General features: G+C 39.1%; 1 protein-coding gene across 27 annotated transcripts in view; it reads right to left on the bottom strand.

The window, feature by feature from the left end:
• Positions 1-2,020: 2,020 nt before the first annotated feature.
• The window catches only part of SNAP91 (synaptosome associated protein 91), a 73,329-nt gene continuing 49,578 nt past the window's right edge, over positions 2,021-25,771 (bottom strand). For 3 of the 27 annotated variants that reach the window (XM_068415620.1, XM_068415601.1, XM_068415646.1), the window contains 15 exons: positions 25,683-25,697; positions 25,367-25,537; positions 19,717-19,824; positions 18,929-19,186; positions 18,644-18,721; positions 18,468-18,539; positions 17,926-18,009; positions 16,970-17,053; positions 12,027-12,164; positions 10,601-10,750; positions 9,195-9,225; positions 7,862-7,973; positions 4,553-4,636; positions 4,378-4,482; positions 2,021-2,113 (listed from right to left, as the gene is read on the bottom strand). In XM_068415620.1, coding sequence (XP_068271721.1) covers positions 2,021-2,113; positions 4,378-4,482; positions 4,553-4,636; positions 7,862-7,973; positions 9,195-9,225; positions 10,601-10,750; positions 12,027-12,164; positions 16,970-17,053; positions 17,926-18,009; positions 18,468-18,539; positions 18,644-18,721; positions 18,929-19,186; positions 19,717-19,824; positions 25,367-25,537; positions 25,683-25,697 — 1,583 coding nt within the window. Of the gene's footprint in view, positions 2,114-4,377; positions 4,483-4,552; positions 4,637-6,953; positions 6,978-7,861; positions 7,974-9,194; positions 9,226-10,600; positions 10,751-12,014; positions 12,165-16,969; positions 17,054-17,925; positions 18,010-18,467; positions 18,540-18,643; positions 18,722-18,928; positions 19,187-19,716; positions 19,825-25,366; positions 25,538-25,682; positions 25,698-25,771 lie in introns of all 27 variants that reach the window. The other 24 variants (XM_068415663.1, XM_068415629.1, XM_068415672.1 and 21 more) reach the window with 18 other exon arrangements.

Genomic DNA, 25,771 nt, shown 5'->3' with positions numbered 1-25,771 from the left:
AACTGACCCTTTACTTCTTTTCAGTGCATTTAGCAAGAACTGATAAATATGCCAATTTTAAATGCAAAAACTTAAATAATTAAAATAGATTTTAAAATAAAAACAGCAATAAATATGGTATTCTTTCAGATATGATTTTTCATTCTTGGTAAATCATTGAAAAAGGATTTGTTATGGAAGTTTACCTTTATATTACTTTAAATTATCTTAACATATACAGTGCCACAAAAATAAAACATTTTTTCACGACAATTGAGATTCCTGTGACTGGAAAAAAAAAAAGTATTCCACACAATTTCATAAGTATTTTCCTTACTATCTGGTATTATCACACTATGTTTCGTAACAGATAAAGGAGAAATTGAGTCCTAGGGAAATTTTAGGTGTCCTCAAAAAGTTATATACATTGAAACCTTCAAAAACAACAGACATCGCTCCAAACGGCTCACCAAACAACAGCTGCATAATCTGCCCCCGTGGGATAGGTTCAGAAAAGCACTAGAAGGCATCAGAAACATACATCCATTGTTTAAATTGTAAAACACAAATAACCCAAGTACACAAATTTCGAGAGAGTAGGGATAACAGCTAAGGTAGTACACATTCCTAATGTTCACTTTCACAGCTGTGCTACACGTTTCAGGAGGAAGAGAAAGTCTGAGTAAGCGCTGGGTTTGGTACTGGTGACTCACTTTGAAACTCTGAGCATCTGTTTGTAGACTCCAAACTCATGTTTTTATCATCCAGTCAGAAAAACTGCAGCTGTGAATATAGAAAAGTATTAGATTAAAACCGGAATAATGAGTTAGATAAAGCACCTCTAGAAAGATCACCAAATCTGCTCATCACTTCACACCTCAAAGGAGTTATCAGTTTTTAATGAAGCAGCAGTCTTACCAATCTGTCTACTATAAACCCAAGTTGAAAGCAGTGAGTCCCAGCAATGAAGGTGCATCTCCACTCCTGCCATCTCCACCAAGCACCAGTTACACCTCCCCCAGGCTGGAATTTGGAGAAGGGGGAAGTGGGACTGGGTGGTGCCTGCTAAGAGCAGCCTGGTCCCATCCACTGCTGCTAACTCCAGTGCACAGGGGGCTTAGAACAAGTCTTTGAATTAAGCTATAGGAAGAAAGAAAAGGGACTTATGAAGAAGGCTTTGAAGATATGTAATGATTGCCCTCTCCTCACCTGGCAAATTATTCTAGTCTTAATTATAAAATGCCTACCTTACTTCTGCATTATTATTTTTTAATTGGCTTAAGTGTTCAATTTAATCTGATTCTTCTGTTTGGCCTGCTTCATATCCTTCTCCAAAACCCTCACAGTAACATTTTCATCTTTTTTTCCTTCCATTCTGCAATACTGTTCTTTTGCTTCTCTTCCATTTTTTCTTTTTATTTACTTCTCTGTTGTTCTACATGGTACTGCTCAGGACCTCATCCTTTAGCATTCAGAAAAGGAGTGCCTTGAAAAATTGTATGGTGGGGGAGAACATTAGGTGGTATCAGTTAAGAGATGCAAACAACCTTCCCCTGGTGATCAGGATATGCAAGTTTTTCTTCTTTTGATCCCTTCACACCTATGATACCAAATCTGTTTCCACACCCACAAGACTGGAACAAGCCTGTTCAGCACTGTTTTGCCCCCAGTATTTGTACCATGGTATGATTCTATTTGTTTCACTATTAATTTCAGGGGAAAAAAAAATAAACATGAACCCTTGGATTGAATGGAAATAAGGCAAAAATGGAAGTTATAGATTGAAGATAACTTTTCCCGGCAGTCACTTTTGACAAAAAAAAGTAGCCAAAAGTCAAGCTCTCAGGCTAAAATTAAGAGTGTGGACAGAGAATTTGGTTTTCTCTTTAAACCACCACATTATCAGTGCATGTTTCTACCTATGTCTGCAGCTACAATTTTATCAGTCATATTCAATCTACTGTCCTAATCAACATCTGTGTGCCAGACATGTACCACAGCATAACATGCTTAGGCAGGCAGTCACAGAATACCTTATCATTTACAGGAAATCCTTGATGTTAAGATCCGCTAATGGGTCCTTTGTTGGAGGTTTCTTGGGACTCTGAGTAGCAGGAGTTGGGCTTGGAGAAAGCTAACAGACGCCAGCCAGGAAGGCAGAAAAAAAACAAAGCAGACAAGGATACACAAGCATTAGGTAGATACAGCTGGTTCCCACACAAGCACATTGCAAGCATACAAAGTTCTTATTTTTCTGAAAGTTCAGTGTGTTGCCATTTTGTTCAAGCATTGTTTAGACTCCATCCTTACTACAGGGTTAACAATGTTTGCCTGGCTTAATAAATAAGGCCATAGACATTGCATATTCTAATTAGCATAGCTTCAAATCACTCTCTCCCTGTAATACAGAATTGTGTTAGGATCATTAACCCAGACAGAAGTTAAACAATTGTTAGATGTTAAACACTAAGGTGCAGAATAAGCAGAGTGCACGCTGCAGAGTACGTCTGAAAATCCCAGCGACTGGCATTTAAGTACAAGCTGCTCTACATTGGTAGTGTAAATAAGAGTCCAAAGGGTACTGGAGATGTGACTACATTATACGCGATTCCTTCTCTGGTAGGTATAAAAGTCATCAGTTATTCCACAGAAAATATCAGTTTTTCAAGTTCCATGCAACTTTTCTCACTAGGGAGCCAAATGATTTTCCCATCCTGTCCTTACTCCTCCCCATCCCTACCTTACTCAGGGCACTAGACATATTTTATATGTAGCCCTTGCACCTAGATGACTACCCTTCTCAAAGAAAAAAAAAAAATGTCTTCCATAATATTATTCTTGATAATATAAGTGAAAAGACAGTTTAAGGTGGGAGTAAAAGCAAGACCAAGTAGCTATATATGAAATGCAGAGCTTTAATACCTACAACCTACCTTCTCACTTAGCGCAGTTTTAAGTTCTTCCCATTTCTACACAGAAAACCCAGACAAACTTCAACGGGAATGTGGTTCCCTACTTAAGAAGTGTGGTTTGCTACAAGTTAATTGCTTAGTATTGGCAAAAAAAAAAAAAGGGAGATGGCTTGGTTTCAAGTGTTAGAAGTCAGATTTTAGAGCTGCATCATCAACTTCCATCTCCCACCCTATTTGAAAGGCAAGATGGACTTCTGACTTACAAAGCAGCAAAATACTACAGTTAAGTCATTCCCTACCTCTCCTCTGGAAGGGCCCTTTCCTTTTCAGAGTTATTACAAACCAAACTCTGCTTTGAAAAAATAGCCTGGAACAGTATTACGGCTTATGTTGCATCACCTAGTGGCTATGAGCTAAAACCTTTGCATCAGAGTGGGTACAGAGTGCTGCACTTCCAAACTTATTAGTTTCAAGTTAAAAAGAATCCTCAGGAAACTATGAGAAGCAGCTGATACCACCTGGTTCAACAGGAAAGACGGCATGTCTTCGTTCACTCAACCTATTTCACCATTAATTAGTCCATTAGATTTTTTTTTCATCATATTAAAGAAAGAACGCATCTCCCTGGCAACCAGTAGCTTGTGACACAATTTTTCCTGTTTATTTTTACTTAATATAGAATTAAGAATAGGTTTGCTTTGGTTTTAGGTGGCCAAACTTGTGTCCCCTTTATGTCTAAATGTGCGATTGTCACGAAGTCAGACTAGATAAATATAGTTTAAAAACATGAAACATGAAGCGGTGTCATGTATCTCCCACTTACAAAAGAATATAGAGTGACTGAAGATTAAGATTACTCATTTGTATTCCTCCACTTTAATGTCAGTTAGAAGAAAAACTTCACTCCACAGTATTTAAATTTGCACATTGCTGTGACAAGCGTGCATCCTGAGCACTCCAATGTTACATACACTATGGTAATTCATACTCAAATGCAGTTGTTTTGCACCGAAAGAAACCCAGCAAGCTACCAGCCTGGAACTGATAGTTGTATTAGTGAGAAACAGCTGTCAGCCAAGAACTAGAGACCTTAGCTTGTTCATAAGCAGAAGGTCGGTTTTCTGAGGAATGTGGATGGGCTGGGAGGGAAGATGCTGAGTGCAGCTCTAGTAAATCTTAACAAGCTCTGAACAGAATAGGAATGCCCATCAGCTCCACTTTGAGCTTTACTCAAATATCCCCCCTAAACAGATCTTGGATGTAGTTAGCTGTAGGAGACTTTTCAAACCTGTTCCATTGGTCTCGAACCACCTTAATTAAAAAATTAAGGTGGTTCATGTGATCTGTTGCAAGGCAGGCAGCTGATACTATAAGAAATCTCATTTATAGACCTACAGCTAGAACTGAACTGAGATAATGTGCACACACAAGCTACTTTCTAAAGAAATGGAGAGCAATTAAACATTCATCTAGCAGTAACGCTTACCTGTACACCAGGGCCAGTGGCAGCTCCAAATGGTGGCCTCATCATAGGCTGCCCATACATAACTGGCTGCTGGGGCATCATGGGTACGCCTGTGCCTGCTGGGGGCTGTAAATCAACGCAGTGTGAGTAGGGTTCTGGGTGAAGAAAGGAGCGCAGTGTAACAAAAGAGACTCACCATCCCAAATGCTGCTCCTGGCTGTGGGACAGGTGGAGTACCTCCTGCAGCAGGAACAGCACTTGCTGGAGGCACAGCTCCTGTCTAAAAGATTTTTTTTTTAATTAAAAAAATGCAAGAATCTCTGTAACACCAACTATCTGGAAACTGCGTGGAGTCTCCAGCATTCTCAAAGTTGTTCTGGAAAGTAGAACCGCTATGTAGCAGATAATACCTAACATCAAAACCACAATGCTTCAAAGAATGAGAGAGTTGAATGAGTCCTTACGCTGATGCTCAGCTTGCCTGTTCATAAGAAACCAAGGGTGATAGACTCCATTCTCTTCATGAATGGAGTCCATTTACTGAATACAAGTCAAAATAGGCCCGAGAAAATATCTACTTTCCTCCTCCTTCTACATAGTGTAAGAAAGCATTCCAATTTCACAATTGATAGCCAACACACTGTAGCACTTGTTGTAGCACTGTATTTTAGTAAAAGCTTAAGCAGATTGTAAAGCTAAGGGAAAGAATTGCTATAATTAGTCTCCAATTAAAATAAAAATAGTATTTTTATGCAGTGAGATTAATTTAAGTTAAAGAATAAGTTCACACACTTAAGCCACAATCACAACAATTACATACTTTACTAAGGAGAGTTTAGTTTATCTTGTTATGATTTTCATTCATGTGCTTAACTTGTTATGATTTACATTCAAACAACAAAAGAAAAAAAAAAGGTGATCTTTCACTAGGATTCAGGAAGAGAGAACTGTTAGTTTAGTAGTCTCACTGGATATATAGCATAACAGCATCTTTGAACAAGGTCACCCTACTCATCTAGCAGAAAATACACTTCATCCCTTTTCGTTCCCTTGTCTGTAACTTCCTACGCACAGAGTCTCCTTATGACCTTGAAAGCATCCAACTCTTCTTTTCACAGAAGTATACACAATCCAAATTATTAACAACTCTGAAGAAAGGCAGGAAGCATTCAAGAAAGGGTTAAAAATGGTAGTAGGATTTTTAGGAATCTCATTACTGTTATTGTATGGCCTAAGTATATTGGCACAATTTCTGCAGGGTCATGCCTGAGCCTCCACATCACAGAATCATTTTGGTTGGAAAGGATCTTTAAGATCATCGAGTCCAACCATTAGCCTAACACTACCAAGCCCACCACTAAACAAGATCCCTAAGCACCACATCTACATGTCTTTTAAATACCTCCAGGGATGGTGACTCCACCACTTCCCTGGGCAGCCTTACCGCCTACCCTGAGTCAGTTACATCCCACCACACTTGGAGAGCAGCTAGCACGCTTTCAGTTCAAAGGACAGTGCAGCTCTCGAGATATGCTGGAATTATTCATTGTACAGTCCACTTCTGTGAATGCTGCATTTAGTGCCTTCAATTGATCCTTGCTTCCAGAGTAAAATATGCCAGTTTCTTAGGAAAGTGGAGAGAAGTCAAGATAACCTGTTCCAGATTCATTAATCAGCAAACACCCTACAGTTTCTGGCTAGTAATTATGAACGTCTTTTCCAGTCTGAAAGTTTTCTGAGGAGCATTTCAATTAAAAGCTGTACTGCTCTAGCAGCACAGCTGTCCCCAAACTAAAACCAACATCTGGATACTCAGGTACGGAAAGCAAGGAATAGAAAGACACGGATTAATGACATCAGATGCAGTGATCGGACTGCAGCCATAGGAACACATTGCAGCTCAAAATCCAGTTAGGCAGACGCCAAGAAAATGGCCACACAAACTGAATCTGCTTTTGCCTCAAAGCAAAGTGACTAGGGTCACTCGAGGGAACAGGCTTTTATGAAATTCTGCTGATTTTAATCCAGAAGGTAAAAGGTCACAAGGAAGTGAAGAAGTGACCAAAACTTAAGTGGTTCAACAGTGACGTGAAGGAAAGCTTCATTTTGGTCTCCACATTTATGTTTCCTGCAGATCTGGTTTTCTTTGTTTTTAAAAAATACCTAAGTGCACGATTTTGAAGAAATATATATAGCACCCATGTTTCATGAAATGCTACCAAAACCACTCAGCTTTCCAGAAAGCCTAGTTACTTACCAGATGGTAAAACCACTACAAGATCAAGCTGATGTTACAGAAGCCAGAAATTCCAGGTATTACAAGTCATCAGATAGTTTACATCCAAGTAAAGCAAAGACAGTCTGAAGCCATTATTTTCAAGCTTACAGCACAGAAATGGTTAACTGCTATTACCATATTCAACACATTGCCTGAGAATTGTCTGCTGGACAGACAGTCTCAGGAAGAGCCATGTTAGGTAGCTTCTAGCTAGTTTTAAGCCAACGGCAATAACTGTAATGCAGGTGAGGTGCTGTTAGTATCTTCATGTTTAGTAAGTAAGTACAATAAGAGACTAAAAAAAAAAAAATTCACTTACGCTGTACAGTATTGCCCAGCCTTTCTATTAAGAAAAAAAGTTGATGTTACAACTAATACATTCAATGAAGTACCAAGTTCAAGGAATTCTTGTATCTTCCATAAGAATAATCTGGAAGGTGCTTAGAGTCACATTAACATCTGGCTGTGGCAGCACGGAACTGAACTGGTAATCCTCCCCCTTGACAGTCCTTTCCTTCCCTTCTCAACCTAACTTTTTTCAGATTGAGGCTGTTTCATGCCCTGTGTGACTTCAATGAGATGAAGTATGACCTCTCTTCAGATTACTCTTGTAGCTTACTCATGATCAAGCTGCTCTTGTGCAAAATTTAGATTTTTAGTTCAATTCAACCTTCTTCTCTCAATGTTAGTGCCTTCCTGATACCTTTTACAGAGCAATCTTAACTTTTCCAATAGACTGCTTTACTCTGCTAAACAAGCTACCCAGTTCTAATCTAACATCAATCACCTGATCAGTATGAATACTGTGTAGTCTTTTGAGCTACTTCACTCAGGAAAGCTTGAGAAAAAAACTATTTATTTTCTCTCCTTCCAGTACTTCAACTTTGGATCAATACCACTGTCTTTTGGGCAATAGACCTGGGCCTGATGCTGGCAAGACTTATACAGCTAACCACATACTTAGAAATGTCCACAGGTATTAAGTGTACCTGTAGAGTAACATCTTGATATATATGCTAGTGTATTTTCATTGACCTGAACTCAAATGATTTATTTGTGCCAGCTGTAAATCTGATCTTAAAAATGTGACTTGAAACAATCATATCATTTATACAGAAGCAAACTCTTTAGCTGAAGTAGACAGGAGCAGTCCTATATGTATGCTTGCATACTCTCACAAAATACTGAGGTTTCAATACCAGTGGTATTGATAGATTTGCCACCTACCAATGGACCACCTGGGACACCACCAGTTGACCATGTTGCAGGTGCTACTTTTGGCTGCCAGTTGGCTCCTCCTGTTAACTTTTTCTCTCCAGCGTTCCACTGAAGGTCTCCCCTAACAGAGAGGGAGGGAGACAGAGCTATTATTTACATATCCTCAGAGTGAAAATGAAAACCAATTGCAGTATATATTAACATTAGGCTTGCAGCTACATTAGTTTATGGTGTATGCAGTTTAAGTTATTAACAGAAAGATACACTTTTAGTGCCACTCAGTTTCAAGGGCTGTTAGCAGTAGACACCAGTACACTCTACACTGAAGTCAGTTACATGGTTATGGCCTTTGTGGTGAGAATTAAAGAGAAGTTTTACTTAGTATTGACTGAAGGGAACATATTATTGCATATACGCTTGCAAAGGAGGAAGAGGGACTGCTACTGCCTATTCTGCTGGGGCCAAGCAGGACAGCTGCCTGCTAGAAGTCTTTGAAAGGCGACTTCATTGCTGGAAATCCTGCTCAGACAGCTGAAGGAGGAAAGCATTCAGTTCTGAAAAAAGTTGACAGATAAAAGAGAAACAAATCATTCACAGAATAAAAGGGCTGTGGCAAAACCAGGTTTTGTTAGACGCTGCTCTATCCAGAATAAGATACACCATTTGAATTAAGGAGATTGAAGGAAGCTAAGTTTTGGGGATAAACCTCATGATGTGTTTACACATATCCCTCCTATTATCTCCACAGAGGTGGAAAACATTTTGAAGTACACACATAATAAACTGGTCTTGCATACAGAGAAAGACTCAACATAGAAGTAAACAATCAGTTAGGTTAAGAAGATATATTCAAAAATAAATGCAATGCTGTAAATATTTTGTCTTGCAAAAAGAAGCTTTTCACTGTATGGAATAAACTTCTATTTTACAAGTATTCCAATGCCTACACGATAAGCACATCCAGCGTCTGTAAAAAGATAACAAAACTATTACATATTAACCTAGATTACTGAGAGGAGCTATACAATTTATTATCTGGACTATTTGTTCATTTTAAGTTGTTTGGAAATCAGCTATCCAATATGAAGACAGTAATTTACAGAAAAAATTTCTAAGACTCAGATTAAAGCCAGCAAGTTTAAAAGCTACGTCAGGAACATTCAACCTTAATTATTCAGTGAACCTGTATAGAACAGAATACTTTTTCCAGAATTTTTCTGAACCGATTTTTTGGGGGGAAGGGGCACATAACCAATTCATTGATTCTTAATAAACACTGAAATAGATGTAAGACTCTACAAGAGAGCTGAAAACTTCCTTTTTTAAACAAAGTTGGACTTACTTTTTTGAAGTGGTACCAGAAATTCCAAGATCTGAAAATTGTAAGAAAAAAGGAAAAAAAGTCACATGTTTAGTAAATTAAAGCATGTCAAAGTAACAGCTCACATTTCATTATACATGGGCTTATACAGAGTAATAAAGTTTTGGCTGTCCTCATTCAGACAGCGTCAGAGGACTGGCCACATCTACCTCTTCTTCAGGACAAACTTCTGAGGAACCCTGCAAATGTCTTATATTTGAGGAAGCCATTTTTGCCCCATATGCAAACCAAAGTAACAATATATTTAGGTCTACAAGATGCTAAGTTATTTAAGAGTACTGAACTGTTTACCATGAATGACAACACTAGTTTCTGTTCCTCATTATACATATGGAAATAAAAAGCTATTTTTCACATACACATAAATCTGAATGTTACCTGGAAGTTTTGCACTGTTTTACTTGCTCTATCATACATGGGAACGCCAAATAGTTTCCTTAATTACTCTTTGGAAGAACTTTTAAGCTAAATTTTAAAGAATACTCTTCTCACATTACCAGTACAAGTCCTGTAAGTGACAAATTGCAAAGTACGATTTTCTCCCCCCAAACTTGGATATACCAAAACAATTTGCAGAAGAGGTTTCAAGTGATTAAGAGTCCTGCTGACTTCCAAGCATGGCAGTTTCCCCCTACAGCTAACAGAAGAGTATGCATCATAGGATCAGTCATATCTTTTCTGTGGTGTGTTTACATACGCTAATGGAGTATTCCATTTATACAATCCTCCAAAGTACAACTTCAGTAGTATTATACCTTAGCCTAGGTGGGCCTCTGTTAGTTTTTTGGGGGGGCTGTGGCTACTGATCTCTAGTTACAAAGACTCTAGCCCTTTTTCTACTACAGGAAAGAGAACATTTCTTAGTTTAGCATTTCAAGAACATGTTTTGGAAAGTTCACTATCTGAGAGGTCTGTTCTTGGCTGTTGTGCACTCCTCACACCACTGCTGCTCCTCTTCTTATTAAGCAAGAAGTGAGCTATTTGTGTCCACCAGCTTTTCTGCTGAAAATCCACAGTGCTATCAGATGCTTTGGACAATTTTCACCTTTCCATCTGTTATTACACAGGGGTGCATCCATTAGGAGTCTGATGTGCCCCTGAATGTACATGGGACATTCACATGTTACAAATCATACCTACCAAATAGATCCCATTATTTGACTCAGATCCTGGGCACAAAAAGAGACAAGATACGAACCCAGACTACCAGCTGTCTGAATGAGGCCTTATTCCTGCCTATAGCTTCCCCAGTCTCCCCAGGGAATCAGAAGGACATTGAAGCAAACTAAAATAGACAGGTATGTGGCTCCACAGAGAAGTAACATAGTTGTATGCCACACTACTTAAAACCAAAGTTTGTCACTTACTGCCTACTAAGTTTGCAAGAGATGAATCAAGATCACTTCCAAGGCCTTTGCTTGCTGCTGAAGCAGTGACTGTTGCTGTGGCTGAAGGTGCTACAGACTGACCAGAAGGAACCATAGTTGGCATAAGAAGATCACCTAAGCCATCAAACACTGGAAGTGAAAGGGAAGTGGGTTAGAACAGCAGCTGTGGTAAGAAAAACACACTACCTGCCACTTTGCTGTTGCTCCAACAAATATAGCACAGACAATCACGTCACAAGTCTTACCAAAACACCGTTTGACATTAAAAGTAATGCCAACAAGGGCATGCATGTCGTTTTACTAGACACTGAATGTACAGTAATCCTGAAAGAGCTATACCGATGAGAATATGAGAGGACACACCTAAAAGGACTTTAATTGGAGAGTTGAATCTACATAGATACAGCAATACTTCCACATGACACTATTTTTCTTACAGTCATCCTTAGAGAGATGTCAGATGCACACACATTTGTCAGGAGATATTCATTTAAAGGATTCTAAAATGAATATCTTGCAGCAAACACCAGTCAGAATTACTGTGGCAAAGGCAGACTTATACCTTGACATCTTATGGCAAAAGGATTGAAAGTCTCAAGATGTTACTATTTACTTGCAAGCAGCAGGGAATCAGGAAAATCTACTAATATCTTATGAGATCAGAAGGAACCAGAACCATCCACACTGACAGAGCTAGCCTCCTTAGTTCAGTCATCTAACTCAGAAGATCATTTTTTAGATCCTTTGAAGTCAAACCGCCTGGTATATCTCATGCCAGCGTTCTATCTTCTGATCTGTATTTGAGGTACATGCTAATATTAACAGGAAAGGGTAGCATGTGCACTGGCAAGCAACCAAATAACCAAGCAGCAGTACTACTTTAACCTTTTTTTCTTGTACAGTTGCAGAACTCACCAATTTTAAGTTTGTAGCAAGGACCCAGCATGGAAAATATAGAATGGAAGAGATACAAACAAAATGATAGCAGTGATGAAAGTTTAAGCTTATAGTCAGGCAAAGAACATGACCTCAGTCTCCGTTCTGTGTACCTTCATGTGCCATGCAAGCTCAAGAACAGCTTCAGCAGCAGCAGCAACACGACTTACCTACATACTTGATTTACAGAACAGTGTTTTCCTTGCGTAATTCCTGATTCATGCAATCAAGCACATGCAAGGCTGATGTTCACACTAGTTTGTTTTTTACTGACATGGTAGAATAAAAAGTGGGTACAGATAGCTCTTGGGCACACGCCAGCCTAAACAGCACCCTGAGTTCTTCCCATAGAGAAGAAACAGGGAAATCACTGATATTGCTTGTACTCAGAGCCTAAATATGGTGTCATTAAGTCATCTAACACATAAAACACATAAGAAAATTCACCGGAAGAAACCCTGTGGCTCACCTGATGCATCGAACGAGCTGCCAGTTGTTGCAGCTGTTGTCCCAAAAGCTGCATCAAAGTTAGGCTGTAGTAAGCTGGTTTGAGCTGGAGTGACTGGGGATGGTGATGGAGAGGGAGCAATAAAAGAACCACCAAAGCCTTGAAAAAGCCACAAAAGAGAGATGTGGACATTAGAGTCAGTCTTGTTGGGCGATGTTTAACAAAAGCTCAATCTATAGAAGGCAGAATGATAGAGACAATTCTTACTAGATCATTGTAAATAACTCAGTACTACACAAGCATCCTTGGTACGCCAGGTACAACCCAGCGAATTTAGGAGTTTGTGAGAGTCACCAATAAAAACTTTAATGTTTGTTATTTAGATTTCTGCAGAGGCAGACCAATGGAGTAGAGAACACAATCCTTCCAGTACTACACGCTATTGTTCTAGGTAAGTTATCTCACAGGCAGAATCAAACAAACAAGAATTAGCCCAGAAAAAAAGAGAAACAGAGGACTAACTTGAGAAAAGCATTTCATCATCCATCAACTACTTTGGAATCTCAACTCAGAAGGCAGTGTTTTACTAATCCAGTTTATCCTCTCTCACCATCTTAAAACAACCTGGTCTCCCTCATCAAGATGTCTTCAAGCTGCTGCTCCCCCACTCCCATGCCAAAGCAGGATCAACAGTATCCACAAGTGAACTGCTTGTAGGCTGGAGAATCTCCATGATTAAGTTTAATATATATATTATAAACCCTATATTTATATAAATAAACCCTACTCATGGAGATTCTCTAGCCTACAAGCAATGCATTCCCATACTTGACTGTTCTTAAAATCCCTCCCTTGCCCTCTGTATAATTTGATCTCCCTCTGGAAACTGATTAAATATGCAAAGACTCCGCCAAAATGAGACCAGACATATGAAACTTTCTCAGTTCTCTTTAGTCTACAAGCCATTCCTCTTATTCAGTCTCTTCTTGACAGTGATGTCCGAGACCTCTATACTACATCTTCAGCCTCTCAGCCTTTTTTCCAGCTGCCCTTGCAGAAAGGATCAGATTCGAGCTCAGTGCTCCAACTGCAACTATGCAAATACAGCAGGAAGAGCACTCTGCACAACCTGCAGGCTGTACTTTTTTGCCCCTATATCAGAGTAGGAAGAGTATTATTTTGCCACAGCTGAGCACAAGACATTTATGAGCCAGTACTCCCACTGCCTTTAGTTTCTTTTCAGGGAACATCCTGCCTCACAGTCTACTGTCTTTATTTGTCCAGCCCATCATTGCTGCCTATGGACAGAAACTTGAACATTTACTCATTTGAAATTTCTCCTTTAGATAATTTTCTCTAATTTGTAGAGACTATTTTAAGCCCTATTCTCATGCAAAGTAAATACAGATCTTTTCATGTGGGTGAAATCTGAAAAATTAAGCATGCTACTCCAACAGTCACATTTGTTGAAATTAAGTACCAAATACAATTTACCAATTTAGAAGAGATCATCTATTTACATTAAACCTTTATCACTACTTTCTGTCTTTTTACTGAGATAGTTTGTACCACTCTTGTTTAAGCAGTCAACTAATTCCTTTCTTCATCTTCTTTCTTCAGCTTTCTTTAGCTACCAGTTCAGTGTGGAAGTCAGCTTTTTAAAAATGGGAAAATAAAGAAAATTCTGAAGATTTTCTAACCACTTTTCTGTCCAAACTGCTTTCCATGGTTACAGGGCATATCGATTACAGCACATCATGCAGACATCTTACAAACAGTGACAACAGCACATTTCCCAGCTATGAAATCAAGCATCTGCCATACATTTAACTACTAGACAGGCTAGAGCTCAACATAAAGAACTCGTGCTCAAATGGTGAGCACCAATTGTATCAAACGTTACTTGCATCAGATGCTCTGAAAACTTTGCTTTCTCAGAGAACACAGTAAGACTAAACATCAAACACTTAACAAATGTTGAAAGAATAAGAGAAATTTATACACACACACTTGATACAAGCATCGGACTTAAGTTACAAATCAGATGCCTATTTTAGAAAAGAAGTGAGTTAGCAGTAGCTAATTGTATTCAAACCAAAACCCTCAGTAGGGAAACAAGAGTGGTGTGCCATCACTGGGTCCTGGGTACCAGGCCAGCAACTCAGGCTTTAGTTGTGAAATGCCTGGCCTACATGAACAAATACATTTGCCCCATACACAGCTGGGAAAGGACAGCAAACCTGACTATGCACTACAGATCTAGGAGAACACAACCTGATTAGAAACACCTCATAAATTACATCCTTCAGCTGAAGCTTGCCAGATTGCAGGCAATGACCAAAAACACTCAGATCATAAGGGACCATTAAACTGGTCCCTTCAGACGCTACCAACCAACGGCGCTGGCTGGAGCCAGGGAAGCAGGAGTGGGAAGCAGAGCAGCCTGCTTTCTGCAGTCTGAAGTAGCAAGCATTTCAAAAGTCTGGGTGAGCTTCCCTGCACTTATTAGGCCTACTTCAGGGTTCCAGCACCAAGACACCCTTATCACCCAAATCCTACTCCACAGGAAGTCACACACTCATAGATGTTAACTCTGAATCTGGACATCCCCAACTGCCCTATTTCGAGGTTGTGGTTGCTTTTACTTACACATTCAAGTAAGATTTCTTATAAGAACAGGCTATTAGAGTATGTACTGGGATACACATGCACACAGTTTAATTGGATAGAAAGACCTAGAGTGGAAAATGGCTATACTAGCGTATTTACTGGCATAGTCCTAGTCTTGTCTGCAGAGAGGCTTAGAAGAGTATGAAAAAAAAATCTACTACATTTCCTAAGTGAGACAAAAGACTGGCAACTTACTTGACAGCAGAACACTTAAGACAATGATGCATAGTAAGTACACTTGTAACATTATGCGTATAAACACTTAGTACAACCAAACATTCATAAACCATGAAGGACAAGCCTTCAGCCACCATATGAAATCTGGACAATCTTAAATTTAAAACTGCATTACACTGCAGGCTATACATCTGCCATTATTTAGGGTGAACAAATGCTTAGCAATATGCTGTGATGTTTACAGACTCTCTATATCTGCTATTCAAAATATAGAATTCAAATCTACTTGGAGCCCTTTTGAATATATATAACAAAAAAAAAAAAATTAAAATCACCTCTTCACCCCAACTGCTTCAGGTCTGTTTAAGTGTTTAGACTTATGACATTCCTTTTGTATTTAGGTTTTGATTTAATGCGACTCATCAGATTCGGAGAGCATACTGCTGAAGTTTAAGCCATCTGGAGCAAAATTCCTACTGGAATTTAAGCTTAGTTACAGATAAGGAAATAAAATATTTTGTATTGTAATGTTTGCATAAGCAGGATTAGCTTCTTCCCAACATCATCTTTGCACTCAGTCCCCCGATAATGCACACAACCACAAATGACTAGTGTGTTTCAGAATCTACTAGTTAAAGCCTGATCTCTGGCCTTAAGCTATCCATAGGCTAACTAGCACAAAACCCTACTGAAGCAATATTAAAACAAAAGGTGGTCTTCTACCTTAAAATCCTGAAGCTGCCTGTACTAAAGGTTTAGCATGCATTTACACATTATGTCCCACTTTAAGTAGCTGGCTTGCCAGAGCTGGAATCGATTGAGAATGGACATAAATGTTATTCTCTAGACTACTTCTACCTTCCTGCAGCACAACTAAGCAATGCTCACACTAAGAGCAGGTACTAGCGAAAGTGGCCTCTTTTGAGATGGCTTCAGCATGCAAGCACCCACCTGTATCAACTCACAGCACTTAGCTGAGGTATCTCACTTATGTTATATATTTCTCATATAATGGAGCATCTCTCACGAGCACATAAAGGCAAAACATACACAGGCTGGACTTCTCATATAGTGTAAGCTGGCATGAGAGACCTGCAGACATACAGACAGCAGCTGATGTCAAGGCCCACCATACCTAGAGTGGTTAGCAGTTGCATAGAGGGCAGACTATCACTCCAGCTCAGAATTAAAGCCACAAAGATACAACATGAAGCTAACAATCATCTTTGAAGTTCATGAAGGATAACCTAACAACCAATTCACTTTTCAGAAACATGGTGGAAACTAAGCCAAGTCTTCCTCAACCCAGAAGTGCATTAGCTTCCTTTAAACCTGAGGAAGACATGCTGGGATCTTGTTCTCTACAAACATCACACTGGGATGGGGAGGAGTCACAACTGTTTAGCACAATCACTATAGCCACTAAAATACATGGTATGGCATGAATTTTGGAGAATGTTACAAACAGAATTTGGCTGAAGCTGCTTATCTGTAGGATGCAGGCTATGACGATACAGTTATTCAACCTTTGAAACAGGTGTGATAGTGATGCCACTTTCAGCACTATCAGAGATCTCATCTCACCCAATATAAGGAGAGGGTCTCTATCACTTCTATGCCCTTCTGCTCAGAAAAGCTCTTTCATCACCCCACTCTCCTTGGTTAAACACATGACTGCTACCAAGTCATTCATCCAAGCTCCTAACATTTAAGTGTGTAACTTGCTTCAATTAAATCAACCAAGAAATGAAGATGAATTAGCAGTAAGGAACAAGTAGCATAGCACGCAATACTAAGTACTGCTACAGTCAGCCAAAGAAACTTATGTACACACTTGTATTCAGTGAACAGTACAGAAAAATAAAGCTTGTGAAGGAGGTACGAAAATGAAGAGCATGGGAAAAAGATAATCTAGGAAGTTAACTTGTACTTCAGTATAGTGTCTCCATTATAAATCACTGTAGTTTTAATTTAAAATGTCGAAAGCACTAGGAAATCTTGTGAACAAGAATTTTATTCCACTGCAAAAGTCCACTTACACCCAAGGAACAAAATATTTCAAAGACCATTTCTTAGTTTTGCCTTAAAATAATAAGTGTTTAGAAGTTCTTTATTACCAGCAAGTAGGTCTGCAGAAGCTGAGGAACTAGAAGCAGCCTGGGTTGCGGGCTGGGGTTCAGAAGCACTACTTCCAAAAGCATCTAAAGGGAATTCCACAAAGCATCAAGAAATGGTAGAGTTCAATATTAAATGCATCAATTCATGACTTATCGTAAACAAAAGATGACAAAAGGATAACAACTTCACTCATCAGAAGAAGAAAATGAAAGTGCTTGGTCATCTTTATTGCAGAGCAGTACCACGGATGCAAAACTCAGGTGGAAAAAAGGAGGTGCAACAAAGCAGCACTTGAAATAAATTTCTTTTCTTTTAGTTGGGTCTCTTCTCAGAAAACCCATACAAGCCATAGAATTCTAGACGAGGGGGTTAAGCCCTTCGGAGATGAACGCATCAGATGAGAGACTGGAGTAATTCCAGCCAGAACCTATTGACTCACATTAAGTCTTTTTAGAGGAATATTTCACTAATGTTTAAAAATTCACTACTTCTAAGCAACATTCCTGTTCTACAACACTCCTAGAGCTGGTTGTGTCCATCCTAATTTCCACTTTGTCAAATCCAACAAAGATCCTGTGATTCAGACACCCAGTTTGAGATGGGTCATCCTCAAAACTTCAGCTGCTTTGACAAAAGCAACTGAGAGAAAATAACATGACCATAGAGAGTTGCAAAGAAAAGAGAACACAACAGACTTTCATGGGACCTCTGAGGAAGAGCCATACATGCATTGACTGAAGACAGAATGGCAAGTGTCATGACAACTGAATAACCACACTGACAGCTTATTTGCAGTTCATTATTGTGCAATACAAAGAACTGGACATGTTAGTCTTAGCCGTAATGCTACACAGAAAAGGTGTTAGAAGGGGAAACCCAGAGCTTTAGCAAAGCGCAAAGGCAATTGAAACAAAGTGATTCAACTCTGAAGTGGTGAGGAAAGAAAAATACCCACCACCAAATAGGTCAATCACACCTGAAGAATCCACCTTTGCTGGAGAGGCAGTGGGTAGAGGAGAGGGGGCTGCAAATGCATCCACTGCAGTAAGCATAGGATAAATAATATTTAGTATCAGCAAGGCAACAGTGATAGCTAAATATTTCAAAGCCACAGGGGCTCCACCAGTTAGAACCACAGGGTCAGTAAATTGAGGTAACAGTCTTCAGAACTGCAAACAGAAAATATTACATTTCTCACACAGCAACTGAAAACCACAGTACTTTAAAGAAAGCATTGTTTATTAAGAATTTTCTTATGCTTAAGAGGAGGATTTACTCTCTCAACAACCACATTACTTACTCAGCTGCAGTATCAGCTACTTTATGGTTTGCATCTTCAGCAGCTGCTATTCTTGTGACTAAAGTGTTAACAAACCCAAAACCTAGTATTTCAGCTTAAACATGAAAATTGGCAATAAGTCTTACTCCTTTTTTTTACTCTTGAGAAAAAAAACAAACCATAAGTCTGTAGGATGGCCTATGAAGACAAGCACTCACCAGACAAGAGATCAGCAGTGAGAGAACTCTCAGGCACAGGAGAAGCTCCATGCGGCGGTGATGAAAAAGCATCTTCCAGAAATGAAAGAAAAACCGAGAAGTAAGTATCATTCAAGTCAGTTTACACCATTACACAGCATCAAAGCAGCAGAGTATTGGAAGAATTCTCTCTTTACCTGTACCAAAGAGATCTATGCTAGGAGTAGGATCTGGTTTAGGTGCTGCAGGTACATCAGGAACAGACTCAAATAAATCTAAGGTTAAGAACATAACACATCTTTAACTCATTTCTGAAAGGCAGGACTGAAAGCAGATCTTTCAAGTTTTGCACATCGTATTTGGAGTTAATAGGCTCTCTGGTTTGAAAGCCTAGCACACAGCACGCATGCAACAACAATTTGTTTGTGCTGTACTCCTGACACAACAATCCACCAGAATCAAAGAGTTAAAAACAAAATTACCACCAAAGATATCTAGAGCAGGAGGAGCGGAGGTGGTGGCGGTAGCAGAAGTGGTGGCAGTAGTGGTAGTGGCAGTAGCCGTAGTAGCAGTAGCAGCAGCAGCAACAGCAGCAGCTGGAGAAGGAGTTGTTGCAGGAACTGGAGTGGCTGCGCTAGTTGTAGGGGTAACTACAGGAACAGCAGTCTCTGTTGGCTTCATAGCAAAGAGGTCCAGCTCAGGAGCAGCCTCTGCACTACCTTCGGATGGGGCAAAGGGGTCTTGTAAAAAGGAGAGGGGAAATATATGTGTATGCATACTTAGGATCAGTGAGGGAGGAAGTCAAGAACAAAGCAACTACAGGCAATGCACATACTGCAAATACACGCGCACACACACAGAGGAGGTCGCTCTAATATCTAGCCTACTTATCCAGACACATTACTTATGTTTTTCCAAAATAAAGACCATCCGAAAGGCTGAGCAGTCTAGTTACTAAAGGGCAGAACTTTCAAAGGCTGTTTGACACGGCCAAATGAGGCAGGAAATATGATACAAGAATATCCAGTTTAAGAGGTTACTGCTTATAAAATTCAGCACTGCCAGAATCATTTATTAGCACTACTGAATAAGCATAAAGTTACTGGGACTCAGAAACAGGCAGTTTTGTTAAGCATGCTCTTCAGTCTAAGGTTTGTTTTGACCAATTGCAAACACTATGAAAATTTCAGAAAAACACACTGCCATATAGTTTAAACAAATAAAAAAAAAACCCACAAAACAAGACACTATCTAATGACATAAAACCCACCATTTCCTGAACATGCATCAAGAGCTGCTGCTACAGGGGTTGGGGTAGCTGGTGCTGCTGCCCCTTCAGCTGCTGCAGGGGCTTCCCCAGGAGAAGCTGCAAAGGCATCTTGGGTGAAGTTTAAGAACAGAAATTAGGAAAAAGGATAAAGAGAAGAAAAATATAGTAAAAGAACCAAGTTAAATTGCACAGGTAGATCCCCTTATACAACATGAATTTTGTTACTCTGACAGCAAGACAAGCCATGCAGTGCAAAACACTTTGTCTCCCCCAACCCCACAGGAACAGGTTCTAGACAGGGTTTGAAGATGGAGCTTCTTGGGTTGCCCACAGGAAGTACAGTGAGTGTAAAAGAAGGCATTATTCTCATTGTATAAGGGTTCAGAGCAGCATGCTCATATACTACCCAAAATTAACTAACGAAGAAAGAGCAGAAGTATGGCAGTAAGTTGGTGTTAATAAAGATATTAAAAACTTGCATGCTCAAAGCCCGTAATACACGTGATTAACCTGCAACTGTGAATTTACTTGCATAGTGCTTTGCAAACTTAAGCACTGTTACGAATAGCAGTCCAATTACATTGGCAGAGATCTGCATCTACCACTTCTAGCTTTTGAGCCAAGTCAGTCATACAACATCTGAGAAATTGAACTTACTTATTTCTTAACAAAATTCCAGTCAGATCTTTCTGAAGCCATAACCTGATGCATAGGTTATATTTACTCAGCTTGCTTCTGATAGATCAAGAATGTTCATCTTAACTACTGGACAGCCATAGTTTGTCTCTCCTTCTTTGAGAATCACCTCTAGGCCGACCTAGAGGTCGAGTCAGGGAAAACAACCGGTTTGGGCTTTTGGAACGACTTGCTCATGAGTTTTCTTTTACTGTGTTTTAGTTTGCCACTTGCTAAGTGGTATGTTTAAATTTCAAGCTCCAAACTGTTACAGCATTATTCCTAGACTTAAACCACCATCTGTAGCTCTTAATTCTGTGAAGTAGTCCTAATGGACAGTGCCATTTGGACTATCCTCATAGGCAAGCATTTTCTTCACAAAAAGACTGAACAATTAAGATTAAATTCTTCAAGATGCTCATGAAGGCCATTTTTCTACTGCTACAGAGTTAGCGAGTTAAAAAAAAAAATCTGTTGGGGAATACTGAAATTGCACTGTCAAACTAGTACAGGAAAAAGCTTAACATGCTTTAACTTGAGTGTCAATTTTAAAATGAACACAACCATTTTAAAAACAAGTTTGTGCCAGTTAATCTAAAAAGCTCAAAAGAACATGCGTCAAAACTTCAACAAAAGACAAGAAAGCCAATTAGTCTTGTACAATAGAATTTAAATGAGTTAGTAGCAAAGGCGGCCTGCTAATAAGCCATTTCAAATATAATTCTATTTTTTCATGTAACAGGGCTCAACAACAAAACTGGATGGCAGTTGTCCAAGTAAAAAAATCATAATTAGTCAACTGTCACAGTATTGTATGTATACCAGACACTGGCATACATCACACAGAAGAAATTCAACACAGAACTGAAGAGTTTTGAATTGTACTACTTGAGAATATGCTATGTGTACGGTCATGTGTGTTGGGTTTTGCTCTACAGGGCCAGCTTTCAGATGGAGGATCACCCTGGCTTCTTTAAAAAGAACACATTTCTATCCACACAAGTTTGTAGGCCAACACCACAGAAGTCAGTCAATACTACTTCAAATTATTTCCCAGCACAAAAGGATAGTCTCCAGATTTCATATAAAGTGGGATTTCAGAATGCATCAAGTTAGTCACAAATTCTATGTTGGGACTACCTGAGCCTCACAGTAACACCTATTCCTGTCCAGATATAGAGTATTAAAGTTCCACATGCAACAGATGTAGAAATTCAGATGGGCACAAATTCCTTCCAGCCTGCAGATGGAAGGGAACAGCTAGCTTGGCATCAGCTTTATTATTTATTGCCACTTCTGAATAAGGTTGTTGGCAAGCATTACCATTTTCTTTAGTATCATACTTGGGTTAAATGGCAGGTGAGATAAACACCTAAGTTCTTAATGGAACCTAAAGGAAAAACGCCACATTAAGAAGTTTAAATATTAGTTACTCTGAAAAGTTCAAGAAACCTATATGAACATAGAGACAGACCAACCTGAACAGGAGACCCTACAACTCCCACTTCAAACCAAGGGTTTTTTTTGTGATTTTTTTTTTTTTTTTTAAAGTTAATGCTTATCAAGGTCTTTGAAGCCTTTCAAAAGGCTCTGCTGCACCTGCACAGATGCCCTCTGCTAAAATCTAGCATCACATGAAGATATGGATACGATTAAGTAGTGCATATTTTATTAGTAAAAAAATAAAAATTAGACTGTTTATTTTCTTTTTGTTTCTCCATATTGGTATAGTAACCCCCCATTTGCATATGCAGCACTAAGATCTTCTCCCTTTAAAGCAGTTACTATATTTACTCAATTTATGCCGCTTCCTTACATTTGTGCATTTTCTGCTTCAACAGTGAATCTAGCTTTTGACTTCTAGAATCAAGTAGCACATGATCCTCACTTGGGTTTATAGACAGCCTGGAAACTTAAAGAGATGTTGCCGAAACCTTTGCAAGTTCACACTGCATGGAACATCTATTAGGAGTGATAAGTACGTATTATGTACTGTGTAACACTTAAATCGTTAAATAAAAATAGTTCTTATTGAAAGGATGTGCAAACAAGGGCATTTTAAAGTTCTGAAATACTAAAGCAGTGCTTCAATACGTCTTGTCTGCAGCAAAGTATGTGTTCCTGAAGAGTGATCTGTTTAATTTCATAAATTCAGGCTATATTTGATGCCATGGCATCAATACATGACAAAAATTACTCACACACGATGATACAGCTGACTTGTAATCATTTAATGTATTACGCAACATGTGAAACAACCCTATGGAAAGTCACAAGTATAGGAAAGATCATAGAACTGAAGTGTATAGGTGAAAATAATTATTTTCTCTTTTTCCACAGTTTTTTCCTCTTCAGTCACCCTTCATTACTTTTGCCATGGAGACCCAACAAAGAAATATTCCACTAGGCTCAGTGCTAGGAAAGAATCATAAGAATTATGGGATTTTTTTAGTTGTTGTTCATTTTTTTAAAATAAGTGCTAGTTTGCTATACCAGCATGTTCCAGCATAAGGGACATTGATTAACTCTCAAGTGCCAAAAAGTCTTCACCACTTTGCCTTTAGTTTCGTTAAAGGGGAAACCATAGTTCTCATGCTCATCATCTGAATGCCTAGTAACTGACATTAGCACAGTGTCTGCCATGACTTGTTACTTGCACAATCACACAAAAGAGTGTAACTCAAGAGTGCATCACTAGTGTCCAAAAATACTGTGTCCAAATTCTATTATTGAGATACATGGCATTTCAAGATATTTCGCCTTTCTTCTACCTTTATACTTCCCTTGCTCAGGAATGATTCCAGCTGCACTTTGAAAACAGCCTCCTCTTGTTTATCTTAGAAACAAGATAAGGAATTCGTCAAGTTGGCCCAGGTAACTGAAAGCTTGCCCATTAATCAGGCAGAATTCTTCAAAAAAGCTACACTGGATCAATCCTGCATTTCTCATCTGCTTTCCAAGATCATGTCAGAGATGAAGACAAAGCAGAGCTGCTTTTCCTCCTAAAAGACAAAGCCCAGTCAAAGGTAGTATGCAGGCTCCTATCAGCTGAAGTACCAGTGATATAGTGCAAGAGAATAACAGTCAAGTCATTCCTGCAAAGTGTCCTCTTCTTCTTCCATCAACTTGGCTTCCTTTTTCCTGCAGCTTTCAGCTTCCTTTCCCTACTCAGCCACTCCCTGGAAACTCTTTACATTTTTTCTCCTGAGATCACTGCTCCTGTACCTTCCCCTACCACACCTCACTGTAAGGAACCATGTAAAGCAACTAAGAAACGGCAAGCTGCAAAAAGTTAAGGTGACCTTGAAGACTGTATCTCTAGCAGACCTCAAAGGTCAAATATCTACTTATTAAGTGTCAGCATGCCTAGCATCACAAAAGCTAGAGAGCAACAGAGTCTGCCCAAATTACTGCTTCTTGCACTGTACATAGTCTTACAGTAACAAGGAATGTTAGTATGGGACATCACTTACAGCACAGGCTTCAGGGAAAAAAAAAAAAAAAGGAAAAAAAACAAAACATGAGTAGAGAGATGCAAGTTCAATATAGACTCCAGGATCTTAAAAGGGTCTTGCCTGTGGGTGTTTTGAAGGCACTGCAAAAGTACCTTCACTGCTTAGTGTGTTTAGAGATTTTTCTTCTTGAGAACTAGAGGTTTTCTGCTATTGTAAATAATAAAATCTTGTTTCATCCTGAAGTGTTCCAGGAAAAAGTCAGTATTCATCTAACATACAATGCACTGGAGATTTATAGGTTTTAAGCAATAAAATACATTCTCTTTAAAAGAAGAGATCAAGTCACAGAAGTCTGGACACTGCAAAAATAAAATTCTTTCCACATTGGAGGACAAAGGCAACTCCACTTCTTAACATGGGCCACTAAGTAATCTAATGATCATTTATATCTCTAGAAACCGAAAGCATCCAGCTCTTTGCCCCTCTATAAACATGGAAGGAGACACATGATTTGGTAGCAGCCATTTTTCCAGGCACAGAATAGCGGAAAAGGTAGAAAAAAAGAAGGGTACATCTTGCTGCTGTAGTACTGGAAGAATAGGCAAGGGTAGGTGTTTTTCTAATCCTGTTGCAAGTTTACAGTGATTTCTAGACATTTAACTATTGTTTAATAGAAGGGAAAACTAGAAAATACAGTGGTCAGGTGATCTTAAACATGTTAATGGTTTGTAAATCAGAAGATTTCTCCATTAACGTGGGCTGGTATAGTGTTGAAAAGAAACGATAATTTCTGACATGCTCTCGAGAAGCCTCCCGCTCCATAAGAGTGACAAGAAAACTGACAACATACAGGGTGACATTTAGTCTTACTCAAGAGGTTAGCAGCTAACATTAGAGACTGAAAGAGCATAACTAAACTATATGTTTCCTATACATTAGTTGTATAGTTGGCATTTAGTACAAGTTCATTGACATTAATTTACTGTTAATGCTACGTGAAATAAAACCCAGATTCAAGAATGCTGAAATATAGTAATTTCAGCTGGCTCAATACTATATTTACAGGAAAGATCCAAAAGAAACAACACAGCTCAAGCATGACATGTAATGAAGGGGCAGGAAGTTGTCATGTCCATCCTCTCCTGTGCAATAACTATGAAAGCACAACTGCTTTTCCCAGAAATTATAGTACAGTGCATAATTATTGAATAACGTGGAAAGAAACCTGCTTACTCTAGTGTGGACCTGAAAACTAATGTTCTTAGCTGTTCAACCATAAGGCAACTCAGTCTTAAGTGTATACAGTTTTCCGTTTCCATATATATGCAGAAAAGTCTACTAGCTAAAAGCACGGCAAACAAAGAGGTAGTTGGACAGGTCACATTTCCTGTTCCATCTAGCATTCAACACACAGGCACCTCTGGTATAGTTAAATTAGAAGCCTTATTACAATAGCTGAACTCAATATTGCTTCATCTCCATTATGAGCTGGTGTTAAGCACTAGAGAAACCAAACTAACCTCCAAAGAGATCCACTTCAGCAGTGGCAGCAGTAATAGTTGTAGTTGTAGCGGCAGCAGCTGAAGTAGTTGTAGTATCAGTAGTTGCAGCAGTAGTTGTACTAGGCTCTGGGGCAAATGGATCTGAAATCTGTGGCTCAGAGGTAACACCGGAAAGTGCAGCCAGATTATCTATATACAACCATACAATGAAGATCAAACAGGAAAAGTAAGGGGAAGAGGGAGAGAGACCACGATCACTCCACTCCAGAAGGCTGGAGCTTTTTATTAGCACTCTTAACATTCAAAAGTCTTAGAAATCAAAAATATTACTCACCCTCTCCCAAGAGGTCTAGTGATTGTCCATTAAAATGACAGCAGAATAAAGAAACAGACCAATTAGTAGAACTGCCAGATTGAAGAGAT

The sequence above is a fragment of the Nyctibius grandis genome, chromosome 1 (genome assembly GCF_013368605.1).
Source record: "Nyctibius grandis isolate bNycGra1 chromosome 1, bNycGra1.pri, whole genome shotgun sequence".
Taxonomy (NCBI): Eukaryota; Metazoa; Chordata; class Aves; order Nyctibiiformes; family Nyctibiidae; genus Nyctibius; species Nyctibius grandis.
The sequence above is the reverse complement of the archived record's forward strand: the minus strand, read 5'-3'. Positions and strand labels throughout refer to the sequence as shown.